The sequence below is a fragment of the Apis laboriosa genome, unplaced genomic scaffold, assembly GCF_014066325.1.
Source record: "Apis laboriosa isolate Shangri-la unplaced genomic scaffold, ASM1406632v1 scaffold14686_cov152, whole genome shotgun sequence".
NCBI classification, from domain to species: Eukaryota; Metazoa; Arthropoda; class Insecta; order Hymenoptera; family Apidae; genus Apis; species Apis laboriosa.
In genome coordinates this window covers 739709-763820 of record NW_025221692.1, presented here as the reverse complement: position 1 = coordinate 763820, position 24112 = coordinate 739709, and the positions used below count along the sequence as shown (strand labels likewise).

Below are 24112 nucleotides of genomic sequence, written 5' to 3'. Positions count from 1 at the left end.
TTCAGTCGGTTAACATGTGATTACACTTTACTGTATTTAGTTTTTACGAGTGTGTTTTAACTCGAGTGTGTCATTCTTTGCGCTTGTTTGCGAGAAAAAGAATCGTCATAGTTGAATCGTAGAAATTTTTAAATTCCCTCGATTACCTTTATGTAAAGAGTGCTTCTTTTGTCCTTTTCTTTTAAAAAATATTTCTTTTCGCGAGCGAAAAATAGTTTGTGGATTATTTAAATTTTTCATCTTTTTGCAAGGAAACCGACATCGAGTTGCATATAAAATTCAAACATCGTTTCGAGAACTTTGTATTTATGTGGATAACGCGCGATATCAATATTCAATTCAAACGCGTTCCGCTTCTTGTAATTATATCATTGTTTTGCAAGTAAGATTGCATTATTGTTGTCGGACAAACAATGGACAGAATTTACTGGTGCATTTATTGCTGCAAATGAACGAAGGGAATTTTCTTTCATTGATTCATTATGAATATTGCGAATGGTTTATAAGTTGCAACAAAGTAACAGAATCAATTTACAAGCATAATCACTCTTAATACGGGAAACGAAAAATGCAATTAACGAAACGGCGTTTCAATGTAGATTCAAATTTATCAGTCGTTATAAATTTTTCGTTAATTTTCATGAATCAACATCGCAAAATTGTTTAAATAATATAAAATTCATTTTATATATTTTTCGACCATCGATATCCATCTGATTCTTATTACATCAATCAAATAAAATAAAATACAATCTACAATTGAATCAACAAACTTTAACGACTTTTCATTACTCATATATCCGTTTTATGAAATCATACTATTTATTCTAACACCGTGTACGAAGTATCACTCATAAAACTTTCTACTCATAAAATATGACGTATCATTTAAAACGAAGAATTATGCAAAAACGAAAAAGTTATAAATTAACCTCAATACCAAATAAGGACAAAAAACATTTCCCTCGTTCCACTCAAAAAAAAAGAAAATTTCTGCCCATGAAATATCGCGGTCACGAGAAGAATCAACATTCCTCCCCTCTACAACGCGTCTCTCTAAACGATTCTCCTTTTTTCTTGAACAAAAATAAAAAGAAAAAATCATCCACGAAAAACATTATCCAAGACGATTAAAACGAAAAAACACGAGCACAATACCAACCAACGAGAGAATCGAACAACTATCCCTTTACCCCTTCTCCTCGTTCCTATCTTCGAAGAAGAAAAAATAAAAAAAGAAGAAAGAATTTCTGCCCCAATTTCGTCCCGAGTTCTCGTCGTCACGGAATCTCGTCGCGGCCACGGGAGGAAGAGGATCAAGATCCTCCTCTTCCCGTACAATGTCTCCGTAAAGAACGCGGGGACAGGGCGTACCGTTCGCCCGTTTGCTCGAGGCGAGTGCCAGCTCTCTAAACGTTTCTAAACGCGCGCGGCGTCGCGATATATTTACGCGAACGGGGAGACTTCGGTAGATCGGTGGCAACGATCCAGCAGCCGTGTTACGGAAATAGATTTCGGCTGGTGGCGATGCAACCAAGCTCTCCTTGCGGACGGGCGGTCGGAGGCAGCCAGTACCGTGACGACCAGTTCCCGAGGAAAACCGGAGAAATCGACTCCGCGAGGTCCCACATGAATGTGAGTGCGATCTTCCCTTTCACGAGTGCCATTATCCGCCGCGCGTCACACACCCCCTCCCCTCCCCAGCCTCCCCCCCCGGATCCAGATGCGCGTCCTTTGTTCTCTTCCATCCGCTCTCCGTCCTCTTGTGCATCGATAACACACGGTGCGTCGATCTGGAAAAAGTTTCCACGCTTCTTCCTCTCTCTCCCTCGCGCGCGAGTGAAAATGGAAAATGCTTTTTCTTCTTATTTCTCTTTTTTTTCTTCTCCATCTTTTTCACCGGGTGTTGATGATATTTGTGGTTACGTTTCGAGAGGTTCGAAAAATTGGTGTAGAAAAAAAATATCGGATCGAGGCTTGCTCGTTGAGCTTCAGAGGTTTAAATTCGCGTTGGATAAAGACGTAGATAGAATGACGGGGAGGGAGAGAGAGAGAGAGAGAGAGAGAGAGAGAGCGATCTCTTCCCATCTCGCTTCGTCTAATTGATTATTTAAGTAATTATTTTGTATATCAATTTTTGCGTTTGAATCTGTAGAATACATTTCGATTGTAATTCTTATAAATTTTGATTAGATAGAAGTGTTGAAAGTGTTCGATACTATTTCTCGAGTAATAAAATCGAACGTAGAAAAGAAGATTCGAAACGTTTCTACTACGTGTTCAACTCGATTCTATCACGTGTTATCTAAAAAAAATCCTGCGAGTTGCATAAAGACGCAAAGCAGGGATCTCGAACGAAGCGAAAGGCAGCCGGAATCGACGAGAACATCCCATCCGGCAAATTTCACCGGTTTTACTTTCGCGAGGTGAAACGGAAGTGCATCAACGAGTAAGACGCACAAACGATGCGAATCTTCGTGTTCTATACACCGCGGAAGAGAGGATGTTCCACACTCGTGCGGAAGTTTCCTTTTTTCTTTTTTTTTTTTCTCCTCCTCTCCTTGTTGGTGCAATCCTTGCTGGAAACCGGAAACCGAGAACCGGATTGTTTACTTGAAGAAGACACGCGATGCTGGCCAAGCTTTTGCAAATGTGCACGGACTCGATGACATTATCGCGGCGAAAGCATCTCTCAGGATATTCCTTTTGCTTCCTCGCAAAAGGAAAACGGACGTAACATTCTAATTCGAGATTTTTGCTCGATTATTCACAGATCCACTCGTAATTGTGACACGCGTTTTGTTCGACGAAACGAATTATCGATTCCAATCCCCGATTGAACGTGGATGAGATTTTGAAATTTTTTTTTTGTTCGAACGATCGTGTTGAATTATTCGAAATATAAATCGGAGCCGATGTTTTGAACCGTTATCGGGAAGATAATAAAGATCCGCGGATGGGATATTATTACGTAGTTAGAAAAATGTTTGGAGAAGAAACTCGAGTGGGCGGGGAGAAGCTAGAGGTTGGAAGATATCCAACTCTTGTAGACTTTTGCAATTTTGTCGGGAAATAGAGTTCCACGTTTGCTTTTTATCGGGGCGATTCTCGCCTTAAAATTAACTCGTCGGGTTTGTTGACTGGAATTTATATTTTCCTAGATTTCATATTTTTATCCATATCTTTCTCCGAAGATAATTATATAAATATGATACTTTTTGCATTGATCCACGTTTGTAAGAAATTATTACACTTGTATAATTATCTTATTGATATACTATATTATTTATAATTTTGTCTACGAAAATGACGAGGACTGGTCGCGATGATCGTGGGGGGATCTAAATTTACAATTCTTGGAAATCGGCTACTTTATTGCTCTTATACTAGACAGAATCGCCGCATAGAACAAAAGAGTATGAACAGTCGGGAAGAACAGAAGGGGTAAACGTTCTAAAGATACGTAGGGCTCTAATTCGAGGATCTAATTCATGCATGTGGAACTCATGTGCCGCCGCAACGGCTGGAACTTTCACATCGCTCTTCTTCCGCTAACAAGAATCACCGATGATGTTCCCTCGAAATGCAGCTCGAAATTGATCGATTTTTTCTTTCCTTCTTTTCATTTATAAACAAACGAAGCACGCTTCCTCTTCGAAGAAGAAAAAAAAAAGAAAGAAAAATCTGAATCAACTTTCGACGAAACGAATGAATGAATTTGTAAAAAGAATCGTAATGCGATATTTATATTTTCTTCGTAACCGTGTCAAACCGAGGAGATATATGTGACCGCTCGATTTTATTTCGAGACACGATTTTTCCCCCGCAGAGATAGATAGATTCGATTTCAGCCCGTTCCGGCGTGGTATCGACCGGCTTGACGGTGTGACGTCACGTTTTCCTCGATGATCCACTCAGAGAAAAATCCTCTCGTCTAGCCGAAGTCACCGCTCAGACGCCCAGCCCAAGGTGCGATGACACGAATACCCCGTATCGTTTGGCAGCTGAACGAGAGTTAACAACGCTGCCAGCTTGTCACCTCGATTCGTGACCGCGCGCAAAAATGTACCGGTAGCGATAAACAACCGGGAAGATTTATCTCGTCGCTTCGCTCTGCCTTATTATAATTCGCGTCTCCTTCTTTGATTTCAAAATCAAAAAAAATAATATTTCTTTCTTCGCAGAACCCGGGAGCTGAAAAATGGCGTCCTATGGCCATCTCGAACCCATCGACTCGGTTGCGCATGGCAAGGTCCATGCCCCACTGGGTACTGGTACGTAGATCCTTTCCTTCTCCGATTCTACCAAATTCTGAGTACGAAAATATTTCGTAAAGGCGCAACAACAGAAGGAGATGGATCAGAAGCAGCAACGCCGACCACCGACCCCACCCAAAGTACCGCCACCGTCGCTCTCCGGAGACTGTGGTGACCCGGACTACGAGATCATCGAATTTCCGACCCGACCGCAAGCGCAGAAATCCTCAAATCAGACACCGGCCGCGAACAAGTGCGCCCTATGCGGGGCCGAGAACGTGTACGCCCGTTGCGACACGTGCAACGGCAATTACTGCGAGGCCTGCGACGACATGAACCACAAACATCCGAAAAGGAAGAGCCACGTGCGAAGAAGAATCGTGACCGGAACGGCCGCGAAAACGCGGCCACCCTTGCCGCCGAAAGGGGAGAATTTGTCCAGCCCGCCGCCCGTACCGCCACCTAGGCGGAACCGCAAGAACGCTCAGGTAGGATGCAATCTGGCCTGAAGCTTTCATCCCTCCCCGTCAATTTTCTTGCAGGCTGACGACCCCTTAGGTGTTAGGACTCCCCCCGTGCCCCCTTTCGAGATCCAGAGAGATCTGTTCAGGGATTGCCCGACAACATCGGGATATCATCGGGATCAACGGAAACCAAGTTGCGAGGATCGTGAACCGTGCCTATTCTTTGGTCATTGTTCCCGCAATCGCGTTGCTCCTCTCCCTTTTCCTCGCTTCATTTCCTGTAGTTAGTATTCGTTTCGAACTAATATTATTCCTGGAAATTGTTCACGTTTTCGAACAATTTGTAACATTGTAACGCGGTCGCAACTTCGTCTCCGATGATTCGAAAATTCGAATTTTTCTTCTCGATTAATATTTTTTGTTATATATATACGGGAGTATGAATGTTGTTGCTTGTTGTTGTTGTTACACGTTGTTATTACACCACGAATTAGATTATTTTGATTTTTATAAAAGAGAAAGTCTCACACCGAGGCAACGTGAAGATTGTTAATCGCGCCCCGCTTAAAGCCGAGCTTTAAAATTAGTCTATAAGATGTTGTTGTTCTTCAATTGGAGAGGGAGAGATTTTATAGAGATTTTATCCATTGTATATTGACGTTGTTTCTTCTTAATACACCACGTTACCGCAAAAACACTACTGCCGTATTCACTGAACCCGTTCACTCTTTCACTCTGTCTGATAAAAGTAACGGCGGGAAAAAAGAAAAACGGAAAAAAAAAAAAAAGACAAATCTCGCGCAGATTCGTGCGTGCCTTCTCCTCGAAACTCGGTGAAGCACGAATTGGTGAATATGGCAGAGCACGGTGAACAACGGTGATTCGATCACGCACCGTTTCGCATTTCCCGTATCCGTTACTGCTATTATCATTATATATATATATAAAATTTTTGTCCACTAAACATGCGCACACAGTTCATCATTTTTCAGCTTACAGCAACGCAGTCGTGCCTTATTTTGATCGATCGATCAAAGTTTCAATAATTCACACGTCACTTTTATTTTAAGTTTGCAACCAGTGCTCTCGAGTCAAGACGAGTCAAGAACACCATCGATTTTATTTTATTCTCCACTAACGCTTTGTTTATCATCGATTTAGCCTCGCCGCAATTTAATTTTAGCGCCTCTGTCTTCAACCATCGCGAGCACGCGCCATCTTTTTATTTGTCTCGGGTATTTTTTTTTTTTCTTTTTTTCTCTCTCTTTCCTCCATCCACGATAAAAAAGAAAGAGCGAAACATTTCTCCACGAAGAAAACACGAACAACGTTCCCAAACGATGGCAAGAGCGATGTAATAAAGTTCAGGTTTCGCGCTTAGGCTAAATCGACGCAAAACCAGGGATCGACGAATCTCTTGATCGAGAGAGTTGGCAGTTTGAAGCGGACACTTCCAAACACGACCAGACCCCTGTCAGCCACGTTAGATACGAAAACCGTGTCGAAATCCATGCAATCTATGAATATCACTACCGATGGAGCAGGATCGAGCACCGACAAAATGTCCACTTTACAGGTAAGCATTTCGTACGATCGATGAACATTTTACACGTTCTTTAAGTCAAACTCGATTAATTATTCATCGAATACACGATTTACTATATATCATATCGTAAAATTATCGAACAATTCGAAGAGTTTCTACTATTCATCGTGAATGACGAGGATGGATAATCGATAGTTTAAACGTTCACCGTGTCCTCGTTCGTTGAAATATACCATTTCACGAAGATGGCCTTCGATATCGACACGCTATAGAATAGGAAACGAATGTGTAAAATGAAGGATAGATAGAGAGAGAGAGAGAGAGAGAGATGCGAATTGTTTAACATACGTATGAACGTTTAGGAGAGGTATAGGAAATACCAGGAGGCGATGAGAGCGCAGGATGCGAACAGAAGGAGGCACACTTCTTCCGACATTTCGAGAGACGCGGTGAGCGCAAGGCCGTTGAGTGTGACCAGTCCGAAACTCGCACCTCCGATACCACCACCTCCCCCGCCCAGATCCATGATGCAATCGGCCAGCGTTTGCGATTTATCGTCGCCTCATATGTGGAATCCTGGAATGCATCAGGTAATCGTTTAACCTTTTCATTCTTTGATATATGGAAATAAAAACTCGACGAATAATACTTATCTTGCAGGCTCAATCAATGGCCCATCTCGGTCCTGGAGGAATGCCAATAATGTGGTATCCACCGAATCCTCAATGGGACATGAGCATGGGCGGTTCGACGATGAGCCTGAACCATCCGGCTATGTGGGCCTATCCCATGGGATATCCTCCATCACAGATGCTCCCGCCGCATTATCCGGGTACCCTGTCCAGGCCTCACAGCCCGGCAAGAAGCGTGAAATCGAGCAGAAGGTCGAGAGCAGCCTCGCCGTCCCCTAGTCTGAAATCTAGAAAGTCGTTGGCCTCGAGGTCGAGATCGAGAAGATCCCAAGGCTCGCCGTCCGATGCTAGCTCCGAAGATTCCGGAGAGTCGGATTTCGATGACAGGCTCTCCAAGAGCTCGAGAGGAACCAGGCGTGGAAGCGTGTCCAGGAGCGCGAGGCAAAGGAGTTATCACGAGGATGATAGGAACTTGTTGAACAGGAATCGTCGCGAGTGAGCCTTGAATACAATATCTTGAATATAATATCTGTTGAAACTTTTAAATTTTTATATCGATTTTTAACGATTCGATATTTTTTTTTTTTTTTTTTTTTTTTCAGAAGGCTAATGTCAGAGGAAAGAGTTACCAGTACGGAGGATCAATGGTCCGAGAATCAATCGGTGAAACGGTATCCAATGTCGCCTAAGGGCTACGACGAATTCCAGAAAAACAGTCTAAATTCGCGAAGACGATACGAGCAAGATGAGCGGAGGCTTTCCAGGGTGGATTCACGATTGGATCGCGTTCAGAATGGCAGCTATCGTCGAAAACGGAGCACCGACGACGACTCGTCGGATAGAAGATCCAGCGTGCAGACACGATCCAGAGTGACCAGCTCCTCTGACGATCATTTCGAGAGATCAGAAATGATGGTTCCACGGCGAAGGGACGACGAGGTGATTCCTAGAAGAGCCTCCTCCGTGAGAAGAGACATCGTGAATTTGGACAACCTCGAAAGATCTTCTCGCAGAGATTCTCGAAGATCCTCCATAGACAGCGATACACAGATGACGAGAAAAACTCCTTCCAGAGATTCGTTCCCCAAGAAGATCCAGGGAGCGGAGGGAATCATCGATGATGCGAGATCGATTAGAGATGTCGAAGAGAACGCACCACGCGTCGCGAGTGGTCTTCCAAATCGCGAGTCCTCGCAAGATCGAAACGTGGCCACGAAGCGAGAACCTTTGTCGAGAAAACAAACTTCGCCCGAGGAGATGGAAAGATTGAGACGAGCTTCGTCCCGTGAGAACGTGAGAAGGACCCCGTCTCGAGAGGGAGTCCCTAGAAAAATTCGCGAAAGCGACGAGCCACGACCCATGAGTGGGAATCGAGAAGTTGGTCGTTTCGTTGAAACGGAGAAACGAAGCGAGGAGGGTGCAAAGAGGATGGAGAATGAACGAATTAAACGTCTGGAAAGGACGCCATCGGTAGGAAAAGAAGAAAAGGGTGGAACAACGACGAACCCGGATCAACGAAATTCGTCCAAAGACGCAAATGAAAGAAACACGACGATGGAGATCCCTAAAGAGGAATGGGCTTGCGAGCATTGCACTTTTATAAACAATATAAAGGATCGGGTGTGCGTTGTTTGTTGCAAAACTAGAAGCAGCGCGTTGCCGCCTAGCACGGAAGAGAACATGGAAGATGTTCCAAGCGATTTGAGCGAGATTCCCAAAAATGAGTCGGCCAGCAACGTCAGCAATCCCAGTCCAGATCTCGAGAAACGGATCAGCCTGTTAAAGATTTCGAACAGCGAAGAGAGCGGGGACAGTGTCTCCACAAAGAGCAAAGGTAGAGCAAGGCGAAAAATCAGCTTTTCCTTTGGTACCAAATCGAATCAGTGATTAAAATTATTGTACCTGTTGTCTTTTTGAATGTTTCTCCTCTCCTCCTCGATCCCCATTATTTCTCTGTTTCTTTGTCTCTATTTTTTTTCTTTTTTTTTTTTACGAAACCCGAAGAAAAACAGATGAACTAGAATTACACGATTGTTCCCTGTCGATGTATATCCTTGGATGAATAATAAAGAGACATGCAAATTTGTTTCGTACACGATCAGTGGAAACCAAATGCATAGTCGTATTTGAAATAAAGTTCTCTTTCATCTTTTTCATTTATTAACTTACTTTTTTCTTTTTTTTTTAATCATGTCTGATGCGATTATTATTCATTCAAATGGAGCTAGTTTCAAGCATGAGCGTGCATTTGGCTGATGTTCTTTCCATCCAAAAATCGTTGTTGAATTATTTCTTTTTTGTGAATCTTGAACACGTCGATTTTTTTTATTTTAATTTTTTTTTTTAAATACAAGTCATAAAAGAACGAAACGTGTGTACACCTTGGCCATTCGTATTTCCAAATACCGTTTGTCATTTCAAAAATACAAGAATGAAGTTTTCTATTGATTCACATCGAATCACGTGTAAAAAAAATTCCAAACTAACACACCCATATGATATGATTGTTTGAATTTACAGATATCGCGATGTTTGAAGATTCGTCGAAAGTCACGGACAAACCGATGGCTGAATCTTCTTTGAAAAATGAATCGGCATTGATAACGAACGATTCGTCGGTAACAAGCACGAAAATAAACGATGTGGAGCCAATTAAACGACCCATGCTCGGGAAAATTCCAAAAAGCCATTCGGTTTCCACTGGAACCTCCCCACCTCCTCAGAGCATTTCCACTCAAGTAAGGGAAAAACGTTCCGTTTATTTGGATTATAAAACGTTGCCACGAATAAAAAAAATATACGAAACGAGGAATGTACGATATATATGCTTTTCAGACCTACGACTACCTTCCATCGAGAGGAAGTGGCGGATTCGTGAGAGCTGCATCCGCTTCAAAGGGATTATTGTATTATGAAGAGAGCGATGGAGAGGTAAAACGAAAGATTGATTACGTAGATCCGCGAAATTTTGTAATTGAAATATTTGTTGATTGTTCGAAAAGTGAATCGAGTATTCTCATTTCAAGAACGAATCCTCTAATCCTCTATAATTTTATTATCTTTCATAAGTAAGAGGACATTTTATATTTTTGATGCATTCTCTAGCTCCAATGATTATTAAAAAAGTTTTCCAAAAATTTTAATTTTCTGATTATGAAATTTTGTAATTCAAATATTTGTTGATTGTTCGAAAAGTGAATCGAGTCGAGTATTCTCATTTCAGAAACGAATCCTCTATAATTTTATTATCTTTCATAAGTAAGAGAACATTTTATATTTTTGACGCATTCTCTAGCTCCAATGATTATTAAAATTTTAATTTCCTGACTCTGAAATTTTGTAATTCAAATATTTGTTGATTGTTCGAAAAGTGAATCGAGTCGAGTATTCTCATTTCAGAAACGAATCCTCTAATCCTCTACGATCTTATTATCGTCCATAAATAACAGGATATTTTATATAATTTTGACGCATTCTCTAGCTCTAATAATTATTAAAAGTTTTCCAAAAATTTTAATTTCCTGATTCTGTCAAAGGAATTATTGTACTTACGTGAACGTGAATTCCTTTTAATAAAAAGAAGGATGCTGAGCGTTTGTTTCAGGAACAAACCGGATACGCGAACAGCCCAGATTTGTATCCACGAACGATCCAGGATCAATCATATCTCCAACAGTTGATCGGGCCCAGCAGGGATCGTACGCGAAGAAATTCCATCGACTCCACTCACCTTTATTATCGTTCCAGGGTAAACTTGACAGATATCCCTCGAGAACTGTTGGTTTCTAATCCGATCTAATCTCCTGTATAAAATTTTAACACGATTGTGGCAGTTCACCGTAGCCTCGGTGTGAACGTTTAGGCAGGTTTACATTTACAGGGGCATTTATCGTATATATGTATATATACCTGTTTCACTCCAACGAAATTCTAAAAAAATCATTCGTCGTCATTAATAAAACGATATTTTCTATTCTCAAATTTATCTGCGACTGTGTGTGATCATTAATCCAATCGAATATAAATAATTCTCGACACGTGTTGGTTAAAAATCGTTCTTAGATTAGTTCTTAAGCCTGTATAACATTTTGTTAATTATTTATAGAGAAGGTGCATCTTACGGCGATGAGACCTTTCTACGATTGTTTTAACGATTGTTATGCGTTCTGTTCCGATTCGTTTCTTTTTTTTTTTTTTATCATTTTTAATTGAACCATTTGGAATCCTCGTTCCAGGAACCGAGCCAACCCAGATACCTCGAAGCTGGACCAAGTTCACAAGGTGTTTCAACGTTGACCAGACAAGGCTTGGAGATCGTAGAGATTTTGAGGGAGGCTGAGAAACATGGTTACTCCACCGACGACGTCCAGGTGGCTTTGTCTCAGGGGGCGAGCAACCCCATCGACTGGTTGAAGACCCAATGGCCCCACTTGGTGGAAACCGTGCAAGTTCTGGTTACCACTCAAGGAAGGGAGATGAAAGAGAATAATATTGGGATGCTTTCCGGCGTGGAGGCGAAAGAGGCCTTGAGAGTTACGAAAGGGGATGTTTGGAAGGCTGTCGCGATGGCCGCTCAACGTAGACAGCTAAAAGTGAGGATTTTGAGAATAGTTTCAATAAATTGTATATAACGAGAAAATTAAAAATGATAATACGTATGATAATTTCAAAAGTGCGAGGAAATTATGAAGAAAGGGAATTTCACGATGATGGAAGTGGTGAAAGCGTTGGAAAATAACGCCGGTGCCGAGGATGCGGCTTTGTTCGAGCTGCAAAAAAATCAGCTCAAGCCGTTCTTGATGAGGATCTGGGGTCCTCCGGTTGGGGTGGAAAACGACGAGGCTGCACCGCGGGAAGGTCGGTAAATCAAATTAACAATTTTATAAAAAGCATTTAACAAAACATTGTTAAAAAAAATAAACATCTACAATTTTTAAAAACTCTAGACAAAACAAAAAAACAAAATTTTAATAATCGATGTAATATAATTTATTCGTAAGTAAGTAAAAATTCTCTACTACTCTCAGTACATTATGTATGCATTTGTACACACAATCTACATGTAAATCGCACGATTTACAAGTAAAAGTTCGCGAGTTTGTTCGCGAATACATTTACTTACTATCAAAAATTAATATGTGCATACGTCGACCAGCAATCGACTCGACATTTGTAAAATGAATATACATTTTTCATTATAATATGCGCAAATCCATTTTCTTTTAAAACGGTTGTTCGTTCACGATCATCGAGGTGGTGATGGTTTCAGATGCGGTCGGTGGTGAAACGAGCGGTTCCGAACAGATTACCCGCGTGGGTACGGACACGGAAGCCAGGAAGCAGGTAATGTCACCAATCGTAGAAAATTTCGTCGCGTTGCAGGCCGACTTTCAAAAGCAACTGGCAGCCCTCAGACAGCTAACCGATAACTGGCAACACGAAAAAGACCCCCTGAACACGCTCGGTAATAAGCCTGATAATCTGTATCAAGTTAACAATGACGATCGAACAGTTCTAATCGATAAAAATCTGGTCCCAAGGGACGCACAAGATGTAGCCAACACAGTTAAAACAATGGAGAACGAGGGATCGATGAAACGAGCGAATGAGGACGAAACTAAATTAACGATTCAAAATACACCGATCGAAAAACACGATAAAAATAATGATTCCGAGATACGAAATTTGATTGGAGAAAAACAAGTCGAAAAATTGGAGGAGGATACGAGCGATAAAACGATCAAAGACGAAATTTCTCGCGACGACAAAAATAATAATATCTCGTACGAGATCCATCAAACCGAGCCAATGATGATGATTAAAAATATTACTTCACCTATTGTAACCGAAGACCACGATAAAAGCATTAATAATCCTACGATGAGTTTAATTGAAAAAGAAGTTTCCGATCTGGAGGAAAATTCGTGGCAGAATGATCGAAGCGATCGGGAGCAAAAAGAGATTTCGATCATCGATAGAGACGTAAAGGGAGAAAAATCTAAAGAGAAGGAGGAAAGCGTTTCGTCCCCTGGTATCGAGAAAGAATCATCTTATACAGAAGTGGGCGAAACGAACGATGTAACCAGATCGAAAGAGAATGTAAAGAAAACGGTAAAGATGAGTTCGAAAGTAGCCCAAGAGAAGGGCGAAGAACCGATTGGTTCTCGCATTAAAGAAAGCGAAACGACCTCCCGAAAGAGATCCGATCCCGGGCAAAGCGGCGTAGAAATAGATAAAGCTTCCTCGCCGTTCTCGAAGAAGAACGAGCCGCCATCCCAGAAGGCTTCCTCTGATCTTCATCAAAGGCCGTTACAAGTAGATAAAGATTCCTCTTTGGTGGAAATACCGAGTATCCCTTTGCCGTCCAACGTATCGGGCCACGGTTTGCCGGACAGTATATCTCGGATGTTGGAGGAATCTACTCGAGATCAACCGCAAACCGATGGAATCGAACGGCCTGATTTAATAAACGAAACGATGGAACGAGATGGCTTGGATCTCTCTCGGAGGGAGGCACCGATCTCCGCAGAATTAATTAAGGCTGTTGAAAATTCCTTCGAGGAGAAAAACGAGAGGATTTCGGGGAATATCGAAACGGCGAGCAAAGAAACGAACGAATCGAATAAATTAAAGCGTGGAGAGAAGGATACGAAGGCAGAATCGAACAAGGTGATCGGGGGATCTCGATCGACGATAATTACGACAGCTGAAAATGGTTTCACGGATCAAAGTTTCGAGACCGTCTTCCCGGAAGCTTCGCAGAAAGGCAAAGAGACGCAGGTAGAGGCGTTGTTATCTGCGATGAAATCGTTGCCGGAGCAATTACTGGGTCCTTTCATATCGGCGATGCAAATGTTGTCGTCGAAGAAATCGAGCGTGGTGGACGCCGGTATTCTCGATTCCAAATCGGGAAAAAATCAAAACTCTTCGCCTCTTCGAACTTCCGTTGATGGAGGATCGATCGAAGATGAAAGTGCACCTCGAAGCGTGGAAAATTCAGGGAAACTCGTAACGGAAGTAGGGGAAACAACGGCGGCTGACATCGAAAAATTGCAAGAGATCGAAACGGTACGTAGAAACGAGAAAAACGATAACAACGTTAAATTGACTAACGCAGAAGGGAGGGAAATGGAGGCAGAATTTAACAGGAATCGGGTCCCAGAAGAAGAGAAATCGTTGCGGAACGAAGGGAAAACGGAAACATCGATAGAACACGTAAGTTCTCAGAAACGTTCCCCGGAAATTGCGGTTGACGATACTAACACAAGTGAAAAAGCACCTAATTCTGAACACTCTCGACGCTCAATAAACGAAATTTCGAGCGTCGATCCGAGGGCATCGTCATTATATATCGAGAATTCATCTCATAAATATCACCTCGAAGCGAATTCTGAAATTCATGCGATTGACCACGAGCGATCGTCGTCGAAGGAAACGGATAACTCGAACGGCACGAGAGATTCTAGGCTTAACAATGCATCTTTGAAAAACGAATCACTCACCATTGATAATCCGATAAGACTGAACGAGGCCATTGGCGCACAATCATTATCGAGCGAGACGTCATCCTCGTTCGTACGTGACTCGGGGACGTCTGTCAGTGAATCATCCGACATGCAAATGCGCTCGACCACTATTGGGGCTCGAGCTGGCGATGATAACCGTGTGAAATTAATTGATGCCAGTTTGGTAGTTGACAATCGACCCTCTGCGGAGAGTGCGGCTATTTTGGGACGTAAATCGCTTGATAATAATCATACTAATTCGACTCGGACGAATGTGCCTCCTAAGGTTTGCACCCTTGAAGAAAGTCCTAATTTAGTAGACGGTAGAATCTCTGTTGGCCCAGCTTTGAAAAATTCTCGAATCGATCCGCAGAAAATTTCCGAGGAGCCCGATAATTTAATTAAAAATGTTTCTGAAGATTGTGGAAATATCAGACACGAGATTTTGAAAGAGGTCGCTCGAAAAGAGATAATCGAAGGATCTAGATCTATTAGTCCAGATTCTTCAAAAGGTCTTGAAATAGCTCAGGAAATTTCTGTAGATTCTAAGATCGTTGTAACTTCTATAGATTCCAAAGTTGATGGAATCCCTCCAGATATCGAATCCTCTGTTCCCAATATCTCAATGGATTCTAATATTGCTACGCGCGAAGAATCAGAAAATTTGGAAATTTCTATTCAACCAGTTCCTGAGAATTCGAATATTACGTCTAATATTCCTTTAGATTCTAAAACTACTACAATCTCTGAAATTATTTCCACTGAAATATCCGCGGATTCTAAAATTGTTGTTGAAGAAATTTCGAAAACTCTTACACGTGAGATTCCTTCAGATTCTGATATTCCCAAAGATTCAAAAATTACAATCTCTGAAACTTCTAGATCTATTCCAAACGAGGTACTTGAAGATTCCAAAATTTTTTCTGAAGATTCTTCGGATTCAAAGTTAGCTATTCCTGAAAAGAATTCTGATATTTCAAAAAATCTTGAAGTAGTTTCTGAAACTTCGAATGATTCCAAATCTCTTCCAAATGAAATTTCAAAAACTCTTACACGTAAGATTCCTTCAGATTCTGATATTCCCAAAGATTCAAAAATTACAATCTCTGAAACTTTTAGATCTATTCCAAACGAGGTATTTGAAGATTCCAAAATTTTTTCTGAAGATTCTTCGGATTCAAAGTTAGCTATTCCTGAAAAGAATTCTGATATTTCAAAAAATCTTGAAGTAGTTTCTGAAACTTCGAATGATTCCAAATCTCTTCCAAATGAAATTTCAAAAACTCTTACACGTGAGATTCCTTCAGATTCTGATATTCCCAAAGATTCAAAAATTACAATCTCTGAAACTTCTAGATCTATTCCAAACGAGGTACTTGAAGATTCCAAAATTTTTTCTAAAGATTCTTCGGATTCAAAGTTAGCTATTTCTGAAAAGAATTCTGATATTTCAAAAAATTTTGAAGTAGTTTCTGAAACTTCGAATGATTCCAAATCTCTTCCAAATGAAATATCCGAAGATTTAAAAATTTATACTCAAGAAGATTCTTCAGATTTAAAATTAATGATCGTTGAAAAAAATCCTGATATTTCCACAGATTCTAACATATCAAATGATTCTAAATCTGCACCAAACGAAATATCTAAAGATTCAAAAATTATTATTCAAGAAGTTTCGAAAGATCGAATTCCTATTCATAAATCTTCTTCAGATTTAAATATTATCCCCGAAGAAAATTCCAAGGCTAATTCACCTGATACTTTCGAGGAATCTGACAACGGTCACAAACCATCCCAAGAGTCCAAAACTGCAGAGATCCTTAACAAGCCCACAACGATCGTCCACGAAACTTCTGAAAACGCGTTGCATGTATCTGAAAAAGTGGAGCAGCCTATCTCCGTCGCATGCCACGTCCCCAACGACAAAATCGATACCTCACCGCTAACTTCTGCAAGCAAGTGTGTCGATTCTAAAGAAAAAACTTCCAAGCAAATTAACATTCGATCGAAACCAGAAGCAGAAGATAACACTGCGTCTCCCGCGAAAGTAAACGACATAGAAAAAGATACTTCTCTTCTTCTTCTAGAAACAAAAACTGATATAGAAATCCAGGATAATTCGAATAAATCGATAAAAAGGATCGATTCGGAGATAGGGAAAAACGTAGATGGAGAGATTCGAGCCGTGCCCTCCCCCTCGACATCTGGCAACGTGGACGCGAACGAACCTTGTGAAGCACCCGCGAATACCGAATCGACGATTGTAACTATCTCGAGTGACCCTTCTATTTCCGGTTCCTCGTCGAGCCCGCTTACTTTGAACGGATCGGCCGTTAACGAGGCAAATTCCACGGATACTAACGACATACCGTTCGTCGCTCCTAATAACGTTCCCGATATCTCGCATAACGCGTCAAACTCGATCGAAGGAGGTATCGAGTCGAATCTGAACGAAACTTATTTCGCCGATAACGTGCCTGGAATCCTTAACGAATCTTCCCGCGACGATGATAAAAGTATAGAAAAAGATTCGAACAATAACGCGGCCAATTTATATCCTCCAACTTTACGGAACGAAATTGGGGGAAATGGGGTCGAAATAAAACGATCGAAGGAAAATCCTGAAATATACGTTGTCTCGGATACTTCTACGATCTGCGAAGACTCGTCGGTAAATTTAACGGGATTCGATTCGGGTATTGATTCCAGCCAAGGAATTGTCGCGTGCTCGAACGTAAATGGTATTAATGAAGCACATACAGGAGCAGCCGACGTTATAGAGATCAAAATAAGCGAATGCCCTATGATAGCGGTGAACGATTGTGCGCCAATAAAAGTGGTAGAAAGTCGAGGGGAAGGGGAGCCGATCGAGGGATCGGGGAAATTGCGAACAGAAAGCGAGACACGCGAGATCGTGACGATTTCGGGAGAAAGCGCGGTGGACGTCGAAAATAATGAAACGGATGCAAATGAAGTTGATAAAGCGGTTACTTCGAGAGGTACGGTGAAGGAGAGATCCAAATCTCCTGCGAAAAAGATCGGCAGAAGGAGGTCTCCAGTGAAAGTAGTGAAAAAACCTACCGGCATACCGAGAAGAAATTTCGGAAAAGTGAGCCCGAAAGGCGCGACGATGGCAAAGGCGAAGGAAACCGCGATCGAGATAACTCGAAGATCGACATTGTCGAATCAAAAATCGTCGAGAAAAAGTCCTCCAAAAACTACTACGAAGATCGCGAGAAATATTTCTTCGAACGAGGTAACGAACAGAACGAGATCATTGCCGCTTAGACAAAGGCAAATTTCAAAGAATCTTAAACCTCCAACAGAGAAGGTGATAACGGAAAAGAGATCGACAATTATGAATACTTTATCGAAAGGTTGCGAACAAATTAAGAGATCGATCATGCCCGCGCAATTAGCCGCTGATAGAAGTAACGAAAAAGCGGATGAGAAAAATTTAAAAGGGAAGAACACGTTGAAATCTTCCTTCCTCTCGAGGATCCCCGTGTTCACGGCAAGACGTCGACTTCCACGACAGACTGGTGAAACTTCGTGGCAATCTTGGAGAACGGTATCCGGTGACGGGTTAACTAGAGCTTCGACGAAACCATCGATTACCCAACAAGCATCGAGAAAAAGTAGTTCAGCTGGAAATGCTTCGAAGATTGGAGCCGGGCAAAAAATGGATTCCGATAAAGTCGAGGGAAATTTAAATGGCGGAAAGACGGTGGCCGTAAAAACTGAAGCAGCTCGGACGAGAACTTCCGGGGATGAGAAAGGCACGGGAGAAAAAACGAAACCCGCGATGGTATCGGAGAAAAATGACAAGGAGGTAGTCGTGATCGAGTCTACTACTAAGGGAGATCCGATGGTATCCGAGGAAGTGGATTTAAATGATACGACTTCGAGCGAAGAATACGAGCTGGAAGAAGTTTCAGATAACGAAACTTCCGCCTCAGACTTGGAGAGCATCACTGAATCGGAATGTATATCGGAAAAAGAGCAATCAGATCGTACGTTGGACAGTACGGAGGAGCTGACCGATGCCGAAATTATGCTACAAGAAACGATTAACGCGATAAAGGCGAAAATATCCGATTCCGAATTCGAGAATTCTGAAAATGAATATATCACTGATAACGAGAGCCAAGAGGATTCTAACGAAGATCACGTGAGAGATTCTTTCTCCGAAGAAGAGAAGGAACAATTGGAGAAAGATAAAAAAATTGATAATGAAAATTCGGATGATGCATCGTCCGAAGAAGATGATACTTTGAGAGATGATAACGTTGATCTGAAGAATCAACAATTGCAAAGAACAAATAAATTACACGATAATAAAACCAAAAATGTATCTAAAAAAAATATTATTTCTAAAACTTGTTCCACTAAAAAATCTGCTGTATTTATAAAAAATGACACAAATATCGTCAAAGATAAGTCTGCTAAATTAAACGAAAAACTTGAAATAAACAAGTCTGGTAAAAACGAGCAAAACAAGACAGATCTTAAGACAGAAATCGTAAAAGTGAAGCGGTCGAGCGATAAACGCACGAAAGTGAATCGCAGAGCGAGTACAGGCTTTGACAGAGGGGTGGATCAGGGTGGAACGTTAAAGAAACGATTCTCTTTGGTGGCCAGTTGTATCCGTCGATTCGAGGGCGAAGAGAAAACAGAACGAGAATATGTGGAAAGTAGGAGCGGCAAGGCAAAGACAGGCGGATCTCCCAAAACGGAGAGGGAGGTCAGTAGACGTCAGTTGTCAGAATCACTTGTCGACTTTGTCGGTCCTTACTGCTGACAGGCCAATGTCTACAAACAGCTCTATCAACGTGTCAAAACACGAATGAGATAAAATAAAAAAAAAAAAAAAATGAAAAAAAGTAAAAAAAAGATAGCTGACAACATCCCTGTTGAATTTTTAACCCTGTTTTGACTGTAGCTTTTAAATATTTTTTCTCTCGACTAGGATAAAGTTGGCTCTCTGTTTCAACGAGGTAAGTTGTACTCCTCTTGTTTCTCGTCGTGACTAATATCGCTGTTGTATAGCATGTTGCTTTGTTCCGCTGTGTGTTCAAATTAAAAAAGTAACAGAATCGTGGTATACGCGCGAAACTCGAGGTTTGTACGTCCATGAAGAAAGCACACACCGAGAATTTAATTTAATATCGCGGAACACGACTTTTCCATCATCTAATTTGTTGGATGGTTCCCAGGTTTTTTAATAATTTAAATGCACGCAGATAATATGTTATTTCTCCGACATAAGCATTTCAAGTAATAATAAAAAGATACTACTTCTTGATATATGTATATTCTTGATGTATACGTATGTCTGTAAGATAATTTTGCATTCAGAATTATTCATTGACAATTATTTATGTTTCGTAATTACTTTTAGCTTCTATTAATATTCTATTTATGAATTGATCGATGTTATCGTGTACCAGAGCTCGTTTCTAGACGTTGGTGTAGTCTTTGTCTATTGTATTTTTGCATGTTATTATTTTCACGTATCATTCTATGCACCAATCTTTATAAAGACTATTTTATAAAGACTTGAAAATTCCACAATTATATTTTTATTTGAATTAAGCCAAAAAAAAAAAAAAAAAGAAAAACATAGTTATTATACTAATATGAATAAAAAAAAAATTAAAATTGAGAAAAATTCTCTTACATTTACAGAGAATTGCTCGTCGTCTCTTAGCGGAAGGTAAAGCGTCGAATTACGACGAAGCGGAAGTAGCCGCCAGTTTGCTGGCTTTGAAGTTTGGAGACGTTGAGGCTCTTCAAGCGGCCAAAGAGTGTTCCAGTATAGAATCAGCATTAGCATTCTTACAACAGGAATGTGAACTTTGCACGGGTCGTTTTGCGATGAGTCAGGTATTCGAAATTGAATCATGTTGCATATTTTATCTCAGAATCCAAATTATAAATTCCTTTCTTAATCCCAGATAGTGTCCATGTTAAAATGCATTCATCGTTGTTGCAACGAGTGTGCAAAGAATTACTTCACTATCCAGATCAGTGACAGAAACATAACGGATGCAGTTTGTCCATTCTGTAAAGAACCAAATCTTAAAGATGCGAATGAAGACGAGGTTCTCGAATATTTTAGTAACCTGGACATACAGTTGAAAACACTTCTAGATCCTCCGATTCACGAACTCTTTCAAAGAAAGCTGAGAGATAGAACATTAATGCAAGATCCGAATTTTAAATGGTGCATTCAGGTGTGTTTATTTCATACACATTGTCATAATTTTCTTTATCCGAAGATTAATTGCAAAGGATATAATACACTTATGGTTTTTAGTGTTCAAGCGGATTTTACGCAGATCCAGATCAAAAGAGATTAATATGTCCCGATTGTCGATCAGTCACGTGTGCCCAATGTCGAAGGCCAGTACGTGATAATATTAATAATTAGAAGAAAATTAAATGGAAATTACATAAGCACGAAGAAACATCTTTTCTGACGTTGGTTTCGTTTTCAGTGGGAGAAACAGCACGAAGGAATTACGTGCGAGCAATTTGCTGCTTGGAAAGACGAGAATGACCCGGATAATCAAGCCGCTGGCTTAGCCAAGCATCTCGCGGATAATGGGATAGATTGTCCTAAATGCAAATTTCGTTACTCCTTGTCTAGAGGAGGTAAGTTCGAACGAACACTCAAGATCTAATTACTCGAACCATAATGAATTTCCTGTAAAATACCGAATTACATTACAGTATTACACGTTAATTTTACATGGGACTTGTTCAAATTAATCAATTAATATATAATATGATTCTTCCTATTTTAAATATTTTTATCTTTCAAATGACCGATCGTAAATAAAAAATATTTTGTATAGTAGTCGAATTTATCAATATCGAAAATATCATACGTTTTTTTAGGTTGTATGCATTTCACATGTAGTCAATGCAAGTACGAGTTTTGTTGCGGTTGTGGTAAAGCGTTCATGATGGGAGCAAAATGCTCGGTAAGCCCGTATTGCGCAAAGCTGGGCCTTCACGCTCATCATCCACGGAACTGTCTGTTCTATCTTCGCGATAAGGAGCCCGGCCAATTACAACAGCTGTTACGAGATAATGGAATCGAGTACGACACAGAGGGTCCAGCTGGCGAGCGCAAGTGCAAAGTGCAATTGCAAAAAGAAACTCCTACTGGTGTTGTAGACGCGGTATGCAATTCAGATGTTGTCGAGGGACACGCTGGTTTGTGCAGGTAATTTGTTTGTTCCCTTTTGCATGTATTCTCCATTATTACAATTATCATTTTTATAATTAAATATCGTTGAAATCCTATGGGTATTGCATTATGATTCTGCATTAAAAAATTCATAGCAGAAGAATCAATATATTGTTCATCGTTATAATGTTTGTCTGGAATAAATGAAAAATAAATAATGTAAGTTATTCATCATAGACTAGTGCTAATATTAGAAATTAATTCGTTTGAGCTTCAATTCTTCAATGCCATTAATTTCCCCTTTTATTAATTACAAAAATCTTTTATTATCTTTTATTAATCTGTTATTATTGTTAAACTCTGAACAAAAGAAAATTAAAAATTTATAAAAAAAAAAATAAAAAGATATATTATAAAAATAACAAAATAATAAATATTTCATCTTGAGAATACCGAATAGTTAGTTGCTTTTTAACGTATCCTTCGAATATTTAGGAACCACTATATCGAATACCTAGTTCGAAAAATCCGGATGATTCAACTGGAACCGCTTCCGTTACTAAACATAGATGATCTTGAGACATGCGTGAAACGTGCGGGGATCAAGTTACCCCCGAATTGGTACGGTCGTGATCCGGAACATTACAAGAGAGACTTGATCGAGGTAAATGAAGAAGCAGCGTGCATGGCACGACTAAATTCTGGGTACTTTTCCCCGCAGGCAGCACTACATAGAGTACTTGGCGGGTCTGGTACTGAAGGGCAAGCTGGATCCCGTGGCGATCTTTGACTTGAACGATGCCAAGCAAGAGCTGCGCCGTCGGGGAAAAGTTCCCCCTGCGAAGGACCAGGAAATGTCCGAGCGGGATTATCTCGAGGCGTGCATTCAGGTGACTAACAATTCCTCTCCTGCACTCCTGCCCCGACACACTGACCGAATTAACAAGAAATGCACGAAAGTAGATCTTCACACATGACTTTCGCAGCCAAAAAATGCGGTGTATCGAAAAAAAAAGAAATCTGAAATTGTGGATATGAATTTTATTTTTTTTCCTTTTTTTAATTCTATATTGGAATGAATATTAGTTTTTAATACCATTAAAAATATTATATTTATTATGTTTAACATTTGGATGTTTTGCAGATCGTGCGCAAGGAAATTCCATTGGAGTGATAGAAGGGGAATAATTAATGTGCGATTTTACGTAACTCACGCTTTTTATGCATCATGTATAGTGTATTTATTTTATCGTATGGACAGCGATGTAGAGAACAATTTACAATTAAAGTAAACAAAGATTGAAAATTATTTAGTATTTAATGTAAAATATAATAAGTATTTTAAAAAAATAGGATTTGAAATTTAAATATCAATTCTTCTAGTTTCTTTACTTTCTTTATATATATATATATATATATATATATATATATATATATATAAATGGAGCGTGATAAATGTTTTTTTATGTAATAAAAGATTTTGTGTTTATAGAACATTTTATAAGATACTTTAACAATAAATTATTTTCAACAAAGTTCTGTTAAAAAACTATGTAAACTTCTCCTTTTTCGAGATGTTGCATGTTCATTCATAATATCTTTTAATTTTTTTATATTTAATTTTTTTAACTTTTGATTTGGTGTGGTCAAATTTTTAATGCTTTCCATTTTTTCTTTGTTTTTTTCTTTTAATTCTTTTGTAACATCTTTTGCAACATCTTTTGTAACATCTAAGCTTGAAATTCCAGAAATATTTAAACCAGCAGTCTTATCCTTGATTCTCTTCTTTTTCTTCTTTTTTGAACTTTGAATATTTTCTAAAGTAATTTTTTGTATTTTTTCTTTTTGAGGTTTATTAAGAGATATTTTAGTATTTTTTAAACAAACTGAACATTTAAGTATTAATTTATTCATTTTATTTTTTAAACATTTTTTCACTAAAGTTCTCTGAACTTTGGATATTCTTTTTTCACTATTATTCATAGAATGTATAATTTTTTTAATGGATTTTGAAAGTGGTTTACCTCGTGATATTCGAATAGTATAATTCATTGTATTCCAAAGTGATCCACAATATATACACATTACCGAGGGACCAAAATTTTGAGATGACAAATGTATTCCATGACTAAATCTTTTACATTTTTCTCTATATGTAATATAATATCATATAAATTCAACTTATATTCACATTTAACTTAATTTATTCTCTTAAAATAAATTAATAAATAAAGTATAACTTACATATAAAACGTTTGCAAATTTCTACTTTGTGAACAATTTAATTTTGTAATAAATTGATTCACATTCCATAAATGTGTTATTCTCTCCATATATCTTGTTTACAAACATACACGCACATACACAAGATAAAATATATCAAAAATAAAGCAATATTTTATTAGAGATATTATGAAAATATCATTCGGATAAATCTACATATAGTTTATATATAGATAATATATTTTCGATGATCAAATATTTCCGTTTCAACAATGCGATACGTTAACT

At 39.6% G+C, this 24112-nt stretch overlaps 2 protein-coding genes across 7 annotated transcripts; one reads left to right on the top strand and one right to left on the bottom strand.

Annotated features, from left to right (window-relative positions):
* Positions 1–1393: 1393 nt before the first annotated feature.
* On the top strand, positions 1394–22907 carry LOC122710419 (E3 ubiquitin-protein ligase lubel). Of its 6 annotated transcripts, none has more exons than XM_043928261.1 (21): positions 1394–1635; positions 4185–4274; positions 4337–4744; positions 6102–6296; positions 6629–6856; positions 6927–7393; positions 7504–8732; positions 9419–9636; positions 9734–9829; positions 10482–10646; positions 11134–11490; positions 11572–11755; positions 12168–19147; positions 20092–20289; positions 20361–20639; positions 20723–20812; positions 20904–21060; positions 21307–21637; positions 22097–22222; positions 22323–22491; positions 22746–22907. In XM_043928261.1, the coding sequence occupies exons 1-21, from the start codon at positions 1528–1530 to the stop codon at positions 22773–22775; spliced, it is 12105 nt and encodes a 4034-aa protein (XP_043784196.1). In that variant the 5' UTR covers positions 1394–1527; the 3' UTR covers positions 22776–22907. The 6 variants fall into 6 exon arrangements, with proteins under 6 accessions (XP_043784196.1, XP_043784200.1, XP_043784197.1 ...); XM_043928262.1 differs by having other exon boundaries at positions 1395–1635; positions 7501–8732; positions 10503–10646; XM_043928259.1 differs by having other exon boundaries at positions 1395–1635; positions 7501–8732.
* Positions 22908–22993: 86 nt separating this feature from the next.
* On the bottom strand, positions 22994–23983 carry LOC122710421. The gene is made up of 2 exons (XM_043928267.1): positions 23846–23983; positions 22994–23750 (listed from the first exon to the last, which is right to left on the bottom strand). Exons 1-2 carry the CDS (start codon positions 23932–23934, stop codon positions 23129–23131), a joined length of 711 nt encoding a protein of 236 aa, XP_043784202.1. The 5' UTR covers positions 23935–23983; the 3' UTR covers positions 22994–23128.
* Positions 23984–24112: the final 129 nt, after the last annotated feature.